Source organism: Ammospiza nelsoni, chromosome 3 (assembly GCF_027579445.1).
Source record: "Ammospiza nelsoni isolate bAmmNel1 chromosome 3, bAmmNel1.pri, whole genome shotgun sequence".
NCBI lineage: Eukaryota > Metazoa > Chordata > Aves > Passeriformes > Passerellidae > Ammospiza > Ammospiza nelsoni.
Genome location: NC_080635.1, coordinates 85409761 through 85422601, shown reverse-complemented (window position 1 = coordinate 85422601; position 12841 = coordinate 85409761). Strand labels below are relative to the sequence as shown.

Here is a 12841-nt window from a genome sequence, read left to right as displayed (position 1 = left end):
ACAGCTATAATCCACCTTGACAGAAGTCAGTGCACCAAGCAAATCCTTGCTTGAGAGTCCTGTCACTTTCTTAATTGGAAGAGTAACTGCGTTTGTTTGAAAGAGTGAAATGTATTCCTCATCTTAAATTATACCAACAGGTAACAGAAAAATCAGAGCAGAAAGTTTGCAGAAATTACTGGAAAATAAATGCGACTGAAGACAAGTTCCTGGTGCTAAAACTTGTTTAATTGAAAGGAACCAGATCATGCAAGGAAAGTTGTTTGTTAGACCAGGCAGGAAGGGCTGTAAGCTATTTTTTTAAAAATAAGTCAGAATATTCAGAGCTAGCTTCTCCTATATCTAGCTTCTGATATATTTTAATATCTTTAGAAAACTCCATAGATATTAGAGTGAAGATGGATTGGGTCATTCTAATGGTAGGCAGGAGAGGGAAATGGCAGAGAAGCGCACTCTTTTCTCAGCCAGTGTAAAGTGCCATAGTTCAATTACCTCCAGAGTCATTTCAATAATGCACACCAGGGCAGGAGCTGCCCCCCATCCTGTGCAGGCCCCAACAGGGAAAACTTGGCTATCTGATGGTTACAGAAGAAACAGTGCAATAGTCAGAATGAGACAGTGTCTCAGTACCAGTGCAGACTTTTGCTCAGGATTATACCTGTATATGCTCTATTTACATGTAGTGATGGTTTTGGCAGAGGTAGAGTTAATTTTTTTCATAGCAGCTGCTGTGGGGCTGTGTTTTGGATTTGTGCTGTAAACAGAGCTGATAATACAAGGGTGTTTTTGTTATTACTAAGCAATGCTTACACAGAGCCAAGGCCTTTTGTGCTTCCCACCTGCCCCCATGCCACCAGTGAGGAGGGTGTGGGTGCACAAGGAGCCTGGATGATGCCAAATGACTCCAGGGATATCTCACATCATATGGTGTCACAACAAGGCTGGGGGAAGAAGGAGGAAGGCAGGGACATTCAGAGTGATGCCTTTTGTCTTCACGAGTCAGCATCACACATGATGGAGACCTTTCTTGGGGACAGCTGAATGAAGTAGCAAATTAATTCTTTGCCTTGCCTGTGTGTGCAGCTTTTGCTTTACCTATTAACCTGTCTTTATCTCCACACAGGAGTTTTCTCACTTTCACCCTTTCAATTCTCTCCCCTTGGAGGGGAGTGAGTGAGAGGCTGTGCTGGCTGGGGTTAAACCATGAGCTTGTGTAAATGAAATATCACACAGGCCTTGAGGCCAGCTGTGACTACACAGCTCTGGTTTGTACCACTGAAACCCTTCATTCCCTCTTCCACTTCCACTAATAAGATGCCAGCATCCAAACTGTTTTTTGGAAAGATGCATTGCCAGCCTAAGTCCTTGAAACTCACACAGGCAGGCAGTGCTGTGGCACTTGGCTGTGGGGATGAACACACACCAGCGAGGGGACTCAGACCACAGCCCACAGCACTGGGCAGCGTGGCTCACTGAACTGCTGCACAGGGACTCAGACCAGGTGTGAAAAAAGAGGTGACCTAGTCCTACAATAGATGAGGCTGAATAATTACAGACATGGAGAAAAGGAAAGTTGAAGAAAAGTGAGAGGAAAACCAATTTTTTATGACTACTTATATTTCCTTCTGTTGCTGTGAAAAAAATCCCAGCAATTAACCACCAAATTCTTGAAGGCACACTGTGCAAGTCTTGTGTTAGTTGATGACTTGTTTGCCCAAGGAATGCACTTGCTTTCTGATTTTTTGAGATGAAGACACTACAGCATCTCCATATTCCTAAAGAATTGCTTTCATTGTATAATATTCAATTATCTTACTAGGATCACATGCTTAACATAAATATAGTGTTCTAGGGAAAATTTCTTTTGCTTGGTTTGTTTTTGATCTCCTGCAGATAGATATTTCTCTGTTTATTTAGCAACTACATAATTTGCTAAAATAATGGGGAAAATATGAGTTTCAAATTCTGGTCTCTGATTTCAAGACAAATATAACACTTTTCTATTAAGTAAGAAATAAACAGGTACAGTGGGTGCATCTTATTGTGGAAAGTGTTATGAGAATGCAAGTAATTCTATGCAGGAAGAAAACAAATTTTGGGCTATATTCAGTGAGAATGTTTTATAAGATATAACATGAAAGGAATTTTTGGATACAACTTATGAGGGCTTGTGTTTTATTTCTGAAGCCTGTCTTAATATTGAGGTTTTTTGCTACATCTCAGCCTGAAAGAAAAAAAAAGATATCAAGGTGATACTGAAAGAAGGCAAGTAGAGTCTTAATTGCAACATGCAGAATAAACAATGTTTGCTTAAAATGATTTGCATTTTCCAAAACATCAGCAATGGATATATAAATCAGATTCAAAGGCTGATAACTTCCTGATTATGTTGTAATTCAAATATTGCCCAGTTAATTATGATGAAAGATATTTCCATGGAGTGGTATGTTATTTCAGCATTTGCTCTTGGGGACTACAGCCCAATATTGTCATTAAAGAAAAAACCTGATGGTGGATGAAGTATAAACCTTGCTTTTTAGATAAGATGCCATAAGTATTGTACCTCAAGCACTTACACAAAAATTCATGAGCTACCATTTCCATAGCAACTGGCAACATAATTTAGCTAAGATAGCTGCTTTCCATTCTAGGGACTTCATTGTCATTGCAGTTTATGAAATACAAAAGTGTGTCTTCTAAGACTTTAACAGAGTAAGCAGACAAAATGCTGGAAATGCTGAGGAAGGAACAGATTTTATTACAGATGCAGAACAATGCTTCTTTCTCTTCTCACCTGTATTACACAGGATTCTCTATCATTTTCAACTCACCACATACAATCTAGTTCTCCTTGCTGTGCAGGAGATCCAGTGAAAGGCATCTGAAGCTTGCCTGTCTCTCATGTTAGTCTGGTTCTTTCTGGAATCTGCAGAAGGAGCTCCTTCACTGGCCAATTCCTTCTTTCTCTCCTTCCTCCCCTCAGTTACCAAAATAAAATTCACTTCAATGCAGAGATTTAGCACACCATATCTGGGGCACCTGTTAAATCTTCTACTGAGCCTACACACAGTTACTAATTTAACACACTGCTGACACACTCCCAGAGTTGTAAGTCTTTTGCTTCCCCAATGGTTCCATGTATCTTGTTATTAATCTGAATCACTGTAAAGTGCTTTTAAAAACATCTGGCTCTGTACATTTAAATAAAAAAAAAGTGAAAAAAAATTTAAAATAAGAACTTAAAAAGACAGCAGAACTAATATTCTCCCTAAAGGTACTCTGAAATTTCACACTTGAGTAGCTGTGGTCTAAAGATCACAGGGAGCACCATCATTTTCTACCTACTGGAAGTATAGGATTGCAGCCTGCTATCCTTGCCTTGCAAAGAATGATGTCTTATACTATTTTCTCAGTGAGGGTGGAAGAATTCCTTCTGAAGGAGAAATCTGATTGATGTCAGCAAGTGAATCACCACCTGTCCATGGGAAATGGATGCTTTTGAAAGCAAGCTATATTGGACAATGCATTTGATAGACTCTGTAATGAAGTGATGGCTCTGAAGTTCTCCTGAGCTGAGTCCCTGACAAGGACCCTAAGGCACTCAACTCCTCATAGATTTTCCTTACTACAAACATATGCAGAAGGTAAAAGAAAATAAGGGGTTTTTTACTTCACCATTGAGAATTATTTAATTATACATGATATACAGATGCAGATAATTTATCTGACTTCTAAGTTATTTTCTCATTTTGGCAAGTGCACCAAAACCAGAGACTGGCACAGGTAGCTGGAAAAGAAGCTGTGACGCTGGAGCACAATCACTTGTCCTCTGGGTAGGTTACATGATTATTTGTCAGGAGCAATTCAGGGATCAAGAGTAAGATGTAATGTGTTGTACTTATGAACTCCACCTAAAGAACATATAAAATGTAAACATGGCAGTTAGCTTCTGTTTTCCAGTTACAATGCAATGCATGGTTTCTTACAGCCAAAGATCCTAACACAGGGCAATAATCCTCTATTTCTACATCCATCCAAACAAATATGTGCAACCTATCACCTCATTCATACAAACTAATTACCTATGATCTAGCACTTTGATGAAGGCTGAAAGGTTCAGCTGATATAAAAAGAAAAGAGCATTACACCTACCAGAGTAATTATTACAAGGGTATTTTTATCCTGCAGCTGAATATACGCAATAAATGAGCATTAAATTAGATTATGCTACTGAAATAGTGCATGAGCCTTTATTATCCTACAGGACAAATGCTGCAATCCCCTCTGACAGACTCATAACCACAGCAATAATCAGTTCCTGACCTGTGAGGCAGGTTGAGTATCCCTGCCAAACTAACAAGAATAGTAACTGCTCTTTCTGAAAAATTGATTGCTAACCACCAGAATCATAAAAAGTCATCTCCATATTAATTAACAGTGCCTAGTCTTGCATTAAAATCAAACAGACATACACAAGTCACTGATCTTGACAGATAAGTCTTACACAACACCTCCAAAATTTATGATTACAGGAAATACAGCCATATTTATTTAGAGGTAGAGACAACCATGGACAAAACCAGCTCCTATCATCTCTGATCATTATGATCACTTCCTTGGCTGAAATTGCAATAACGAAACAGTTCAAAAATAAAATTTAAATTCTATCAGCAAATTTACTTTGAAGTAGTAAAGACTGCTTGTGGCATTTTAGCTTTGAGAGTATCATCCAATATTTTCATAAGAATGTGTTTAAACAGCAGTATGATTTATTAATGTCAAAATCTTGTAACAGCAAAGAAATACCTGACTTGTGATCTATGCAATACATAAAATTTCTGGGCAGAATCAGTTGGCTCATAGAAAATAATCTGAACGTCTATTCTCCTTGGATAGTTTTTGTAACTCACAGCTTCAACTGCTCATTTCAAGAAAAGGAAAAATTTAGAGGTCTGAAATAAATATATATTTCAAAACTATAAATTTTAAATTTATTTTGAAGTGATATAATTTTAGGGAAAATTATATTTGATATGTTAATACCTATAAAAATTAGAATGAAAATAGAAACAATTTTTAAAAAATCTTTTTTTGCATACAGCAAAAAACTAAAATTCATTAAAAAGTGCTGCTGGACTACATAATTGGCTAGTGAGGATAAAAATGGCCACGATTTATATTGTGTCCTGTGAATTTTATATATGTTTATATATATATTAGAAGAATATGTACTAATATCAACTACTTATTTTGTAAAATATTCTAAGTACAACCTTCAGTTGCTACAAGCTGGCCTAAACATGTAGCCAAGGAGTAGCATTGGACAGTACATGATGACAGTAAACACAAACCCCATCAACACAGGATATTTAATATTTGTGTATTTGAGAAGCTACTACCTGATTAATTGAAAGCATTTTGTATATCTAGCTGTGAAAACAATGTACATTTAATCCATGCCATCAAAATGAGGAAATTAAAGACAGCAGGTTTTAGATGAGGAGTCAAACCTTGCAAGAAGACAAGCTTTGACTGCCAGCATGGTTGTCCTCTTTTCAATAATAAAATTAAATTGTCTTCCTTAAGGATTTGCCTTTGGCTCAATTTCCAATTTGATATCTTTCTTCATATGAGATTTCGTGGACTATTAGTTTAAAACACCTGATTATACTTCTTTTAGGAGACTTTAGCATTTCAGTCTTCCTTTGACCTGTTTCTCTTAACATTGTGAAGTGCTGCAACAAGCTCCTGCAGCATCATAGTCTAAAAACAGAGCTCAGCCTAAGAATTGTTGAATGACAGTTTGGAAAAATTGCTGCCTTAACTGAACATTGGGGAAAATTTGACAAACCCAATATCATAAATACTCTAGCCCTTGTTGCTTTCAAATAATTACAATTTAGATATTTCTAAAAAGGCATGATTAATTAAAGAAGATTCAAGCCATGACTTCATGCATTTGCAAATCAGAGATTCACCATGTAGCTCTGCAGGATCTGGTAGAGTCCAAATGTTTTTTTAATTTATTTTAGCTTCTTAAAATTCTGTTTGGTGGTAATGAATGAGGTATATAATTACTCTGATTCATCCTGTACCCTTAACATGAAATAATCCAGAGCACTTAAAAACAATTAATAAAATATGAAAAAAGAATTAATTAAAAGCACTTTATTAACTAAATTTAAAAAATAATCATTAACTTCACATTAAACAAGATCAAGAATTGTGTAGAACTCATTAAGACTTTGTATAACTTATGTTATATAAATGGCTAAGAAATTACTAGTAGTACCTGCAATACCTCTGTATAAACAGCCCTTTATACACTTCTTGTTCAACAAATATGAGTCATAGCTGATAGCTATGAAAAGAGACCAAGTAATCTTAAAGAGTAAAATAAATTAATGTGGCAAGGCATCAATACCACATGTCTCTGTGAGATTCCTACGTTCAGGAGTATATAGTTCCTTCACCTCTGAAATTGAAATTTTCTTAAAAATTGATATTTTTAAGAAAAGCATACATCCCTTTCATTTTTGCTTTTTGCATATATTTAGGCGGAAACTGAACAGGTGAAATTGAGGATATAGAAATAAGCATTTGAATCCAGGAATGAATCACACAACGGTCAAGTTCCTGCATGATTAGGCACTTTCATTTGTTTTCCCATCTCTGTAACTCCATGGCTGGGTTGCGCTCTAGAGTGAGCACATACCAGCACTCTGTGCGTGCCCAGCCCAGCATCCCAGGGCACATCTGCGTCCCCAGGGCACATCTGCATCCCAGGGCACATCTGCGTCCCCAGCCCTGGAAAGGTTTGCTCAGTGACCTGCAATGCTCAGTGCTCACTGACCCAGGAGAGGCAGGCTCCAGAGCAACCCAGACTGAAAACATAGCAGCTATTTTGGACCAGGAGCCTGAAGGAGCTCAGAAACAAAACAAATTAAAGAAAAATTCAATCAATTTGAAATAATGTTTTAATATCCACCCCCCCCCCCCCCCCCCCCCCGCCCATCCCCACCAAGTACAAATTCCCAGAGCAGACTTTTCATGTTGGTACAAAATCATTGTTTTTTTACCTGCAGCTTCATCTGGAAAACTGATCTTTTGAACAGCAGGACTTGCACAGTTACATCCCAATTAAGGTTCTAAAGGCAAGATAGGTACACAGAAACTTTCTCCTCATGGTTTTCACTTGAGGCAAAAAAGTCAAGGGGCAAACATAGAACTGGAAGAAATTAACAGTACTGAAAAAGTTATGAACTTGGATAAAACCTATACTAGATGAATAACATAAATGCAAGATAACTTATTTTTAGATTGTAATTCTGTCCATTCAATTTTACAGAAGCTCAAAAGGAGCTCAGCTGTGATTGACCTTTTTAGTTTTGTTTTGTGTACTAGCTCATCATATTCCACCTTCTTAAGGTTTGATCACTTTCATTTCCTATTTTGGGTTACTTTTTTTTTTTTACCCTTTTTTTTTACTCAAACTTGTCTCCAGCCTAAGCTGAAAGATCTTACTTTTTTGAACATTAAAAATAATGCTACTGAAATTCAGTAGAAAGATAAAAAAAGCACTCCAACACTTAACAGATTCAATTCACTAGGCAAGCATTTCCCCAGATAAAATCAAGCTGATGGTTAGCCAAAACCAGCTGCAAAATAGTATTTTCTCTAAATTTATTCTTTAAAAATCTGTCAGCTCTAAACAAATAACACTGAAATTTGATATTCTGTTATTGATACTCTTGAACTAAATTCCACTCAGTGTTATTTGTCCTAAGCCATCCAATCTTCATTTTCTACCAAACCCTACACATACTTTAGGCAAAGGCAGAGAAAAAGGATAAAGGTGATACTTTCTTTGTTTCTGACACAAATGCTACAGTACCTGCAATTAATATGGCTGAGAAGACACTCACAGATAAACTTGTATTTCAACCACAATACCCAGTACTGGTGTGCTGAATGAAATGCCCATTTAAATTTTTGACCTAGCAGATCTGTGATTAGGAAAGTGCACAGTTCAACAGGCCATTAACTAATTCATGAAATGATGCTCATTATATAGGCAAAGTGTTATTTCTTCTGGAAAATGAGCAGGTCACTGACCACTACCTTGATGTGATACACCCAGGAATTCGAATGGATATTTTGAGTTCATATTTGATTAGCATTTGAGACACTCTTTCTCCAAACACTTCCTCCAGGACTGCACATGCCAAGTTCCTACCATAGCTCGAGCTATTATTCAAAGACCTGAGAACGCTCACTCCACTTAACACTATCTGAGTTTTACTGACAGTGCTGAAGACAACAATCTGTTCCCTAGACTATTAAAGGACTTTCAGAAATTAAAAAAAAAAAAGTTGAAATCTAGCATCACATGCCAACAGTGAAGAAGTCTTTGAAAAAAATTATATCTGTGTCCCTGAGGTATTTCAGAAAACCTCAAGCCTATTTAGATCAATTGCAGCAAAGCAGCATTCATCATTAACATAATGCAAAACAGAGTCTGTGGATCTTACTGACCAGTTGGGTACTTTGGGGTGGTAGCAGGGAAAAGGGCAAATACTACATGCTAAAGCTGAATTAAAAGAAAAATCAGCAGAGATGCAGAAGATGCATTTGAATTACCTTCTGTAGATTCCTAGCTCAGGTGGCACCTAACTAATTTTTATATGATCCAGAACAGGAATTCATAGGCATGCTTCACAGCCCGTGGAAATCAAAGCAGACAGCTGCTATTAACTCTCTTCACCATGGAGCTCCTCTGTGTTAAAGGTACATTCTTAATCTTCTAATTGAGCTAATACAAGACGTTACTTATAGGGATGCAGTCTGAGGAATGCATTTAAACGGGGCTTTAAAGTCTCATCCCTTTTTTTATCCCACTCCTTAGAGACATCCTGGCTAATTCTCCTTCTTCGGACTAATGATCACCCAAAACTCAGTGCCCACCCAGATTTCACCAGATTGAAACTGCTAGGTTACACATCCTGCCATAAGAGCATTCCCTTCCACCTCAAATCTCATGTTAGCCACATCAGACTAGGGAAAAAATGCTCATTCCTCAACTCAAATGTTAGTTACCTTGTAGGATTACCACTTGGTTTGCTTGACACACAATCACTGTAACCTGATCTGTAGCTAAATCCTTAAAAAGGGAGAATTAAGAAGGAAGTGTTATGTACAAATAAAAAAGTAATTTTCTTCTATATACAGCATTTACAAATTTCTACATGAATATATTCTAATAGTTTTTGAAAATCAGGGTTTCCTGGGACAGCTGTCAGAAAACCAGTCTTACAGTGTGAGCCTTAAAGACTATAATAATTCAAATTTACCAGAACAAAAGTTGAAAGGTGTCTTGACTACTGTATAAATTTTTTTAGTAGTCATAGGGTTGATAAAATTGTGAAAGTCTATGAAAGAGGCCAGGTTTGCAGATCAAGGCAATAAGCTCATCAGGCCAGGTGACACAGCTTCTCTGCACAGAGACCTTTCAACAGGTCACTGCAGTTTGTCATAGACACTTGTTCAGAAAACATACCTGAAAAAGGGGCAATTTTCAGTGTTGCTGTCAAAGGCATAGCAAAAGGAAGACTGGCAGCTGAAATTAGACAAATCCAACCTTTTCCACAACATTTCCTAGCACTAAGGGTAATTAAATATTGGAATGGCTTACCAGGGGAGCTGGTGGACTCGCCATTGCTTGGAGCTTTAGGACGAGATTAGATATCATTGTAAAAGAGATGCTTTAATCCAGCTTCTGGAAGTTCTCAACATGCCCATAACACTTGCAGCTCTGCATTAAGACAATGACTATAATCAAATCTCGTACTTTAGGGTTTCAGCTGATCAACTGCAAGGGTTATAAAGATTTTTCTTCCCTTCACATAAAAACCAGACAGATACTTTAGTGTGGTTTATTCTGATCTGTCTCTGAAGTAGCAGAGATGGCAGAAATCTACAGAAAACACAATGGGGCCAGCGGTGATAGGGAAAGTACTTCCTCTTATCCTGAAATTCACAAAGCAGTTGTGTCCAAATGGGAACTTAAATGAATTTAAAGTCATCTTGATGGATGCAAACCCCTCCTGCCCTGGAACCTGTGTGATTAGGTCAGGCAGAGGCAGGTTTGGTCTGTCTGCCCTGCTAAGGGTCTGGCAGTAGCATCCACTCAGCATTTCCCTGACATTGCTACATGACTTAAGGAGTCATTTCATGCTCTGCTCCTGCAGAGCACTGGCCAAGGGTCAAGTGAAAAACTATTGGATCACCATACCCTTAGAGGTCTTGTTAATGAATCCTGCTGGAATAGCTCAAAGGTTGTGGTTTTTGCCAAAGTGAGATAAACAGAAATCTCAAATGAGTTTGGTTTGTGTTTGCACAGCGTGAGATACAAATCACCTGTTAACACACATATCTCATCTAATTAGCTATTTGCTATTAAAGATGCATAAGTAATACCTTGATCTCTTCTATTTCCTGAGAGTTAACATACTTTGGACTAACTAGAGTAATCATGTTAAACATAGGTATCAGGATTTACTGTTCTGTGTTTTCCAGCACACATACATAAGCATCCCCTTTGGTTTTTAATTTAGCTACACCTGAAACTGTACATTCTGCACTATTTTAGCAGAATACTATCATGACTTGATTATTAAATATACGTAAAGCTGAAGGCAAGAAAGAACATTCTGCTACTTTTGCCCTTTTATGTGAAAAGAGTATGTCTTAACTCTGTCAAATAAAGCATAAAATGAGAGATGGATCTTCCAGTGATTTCTGTGAGCTGCACAGTAGCAAGTTCATATTGTGAGTCTTCTAATGAATATCTATTTAAGTGAAGTCCACACCAGGCTTTTATGCTTATTGCCTGCCTATACTATCCTCCTACATCCCTTTGACAGTGTGTTTGATTCCAAGATATTTCTGTCTGCGCTACATAATGGGCCATTGGATGGATTTGTGCACAGCTACACCTGGAATGTAATGCAGGCACGTGAATCACCTGTTGTGCAATTCAGGACATTTATCATGCAAAATAAGGATGATTTATCTTTGCCATAGTTCTGAAGCATATGTATCAGTATAAGGGTCTGTTGTCAATATTGCACATCACGATTATGTTGTCATATTACAAAGTCAGAATGGGACACACCATGACAGCAACATCTAGTGACATAAAATATTCATGCAAAAACAAAAGCAGACTCAACCTTTTAAAAGTAGAGAAAAAAAAAAAAAAGATACACTGATCCTGCTTATCTCAATTTCTATTTTGGTGACACATACATATATTTGATAGCATCTATGAGGATCAAATTTACAAGATGGCCCTAATTAAGCAGTATATTATTCCATGGCTATCCTTACTCAAACCAAAACAAAATACTCAGAATAATAGTTTTCTCATCTGGGATGAAAATGACAAAATCTGCATTTATGGTCTTCTGACTTTGCAAACTGACCGCACTTGTTGTGCTGCTGTATTTAAGTACAAATAACTCTGACAGAATCTGTACTCAGATCTGCTCCATAGTGCACACAAATTTCATTATAATGAACTTCTAAGCTTTTTTGTTCTGTTGGTCTTTTTTTGATCTATATCTTACAGCACACCTAATGTCTACAGTGCAGGAATGCTTGGAAAACCTCAAATGAATCTACAGTCCCATATTTTTTCAAGAATTATCTTTGAGGAGAAACTGAAAGAGGAATATTATACTATGCACTAGACACTTTGGAAGCCAATGACTTAATAAATAGTAATATCATTCTAATGATAAGTATCATCCCAAATTTTGACTAAATCTCTTTGTTATACAAATATTGCCTCAGTTTTCACAGCCTGTTCAACTGAAGGCTTTTTCAAGAAAATTTTGAGTAGAGAAAGAGTCCACATATTTGCAGCAGAGATTTACTTTATTTCAGACAGTGCTCATTTACATTCCTTCTGTGCCAAAATCTCTGCACAGGAAACACAGAAGTTCACATGATCACTTAGCATCACATTCTCTGCTCTTGTATTTCTACTAAAAAATTCCCAACTCAAAATATTTGAATTGTGAAGTACAGTTATAACTGAATGTACTAGTTTTAAATTTAAGTTCCACACAGCAGAAAACAATGTGTGCGTACAGTAGAATCCATAGGATTAATGTAATTGTGTTCTCATTCTTTCTCGATTCTCTAGTGAACATGTTCTTACCACTCAAAACCTCTTTCCTACATGCTTCAAGTAATAAAACTAGAAACTAAGTCTTGTATTTCTTGAATCTTTGCTTCCCTTAAATACTGACTAGTGGGGGTTTTTTTTGCCTGCCTTACAGAATCACATGCAAGTTTGAATAACTTAAAATCTTTTCAATTAGAACTTGTTTTGGAATAATTCTTCCCTCCCCTTGGATTGTTTACATTAATGATATAATAGTTAAAATTTAATGCAAGTTTTCAATTCTATTCTTTAAACTAGTGCATGTAATTGTTACCTTTCCTTCATTTATCTGAAATCTAAAAACCCCAACTAATAGTACAGTTTGACACGTAACAAAATGCTGTCAGATGCACACCAAATAAATTTTACAGCACCCCTTTCCCCCCACCCTCCAAGAAAACTCAATAAACTGAGTATAAAACAAACAACAATCTAATCTAGCTGTCCACTTTACCTGGAAATGCATGCCCTGTTAGAGAATCCAAATCTGAAATTAAAACAGTGAAAAAATAATCTTTAACACTGATTTAATATTAAAATGCACAAAAAATCAAAAGCAAACCTGGCAACAAATATCACATTATCACCAATATAAAATTTTAATCATACATA

At 36.8% G+C, this 12841-nt stretch overlaps 1 protein-coding gene across 1 annotated transcript in view; it reads right to left on the bottom strand.

Moving 5' to 3' along the window:
* The window catches only part of DLGAP2 (DLG associated protein 2), a 300363-nt gene that overhangs the window by 142633 nt on the left and 144889 nt on the right, over positions 1 to 12841 (bottom strand). Inside the window, exon 3 of the mRNA XM_059467707.1 lies at positions 12684 to 12716. Coding sequence (XP_059323690.1) covers positions 12684 to 12716 — 33 coding nt within the window. The remainder of the gene's footprint in view (positions 1 to 12683; positions 12717 to 12841) is intronic.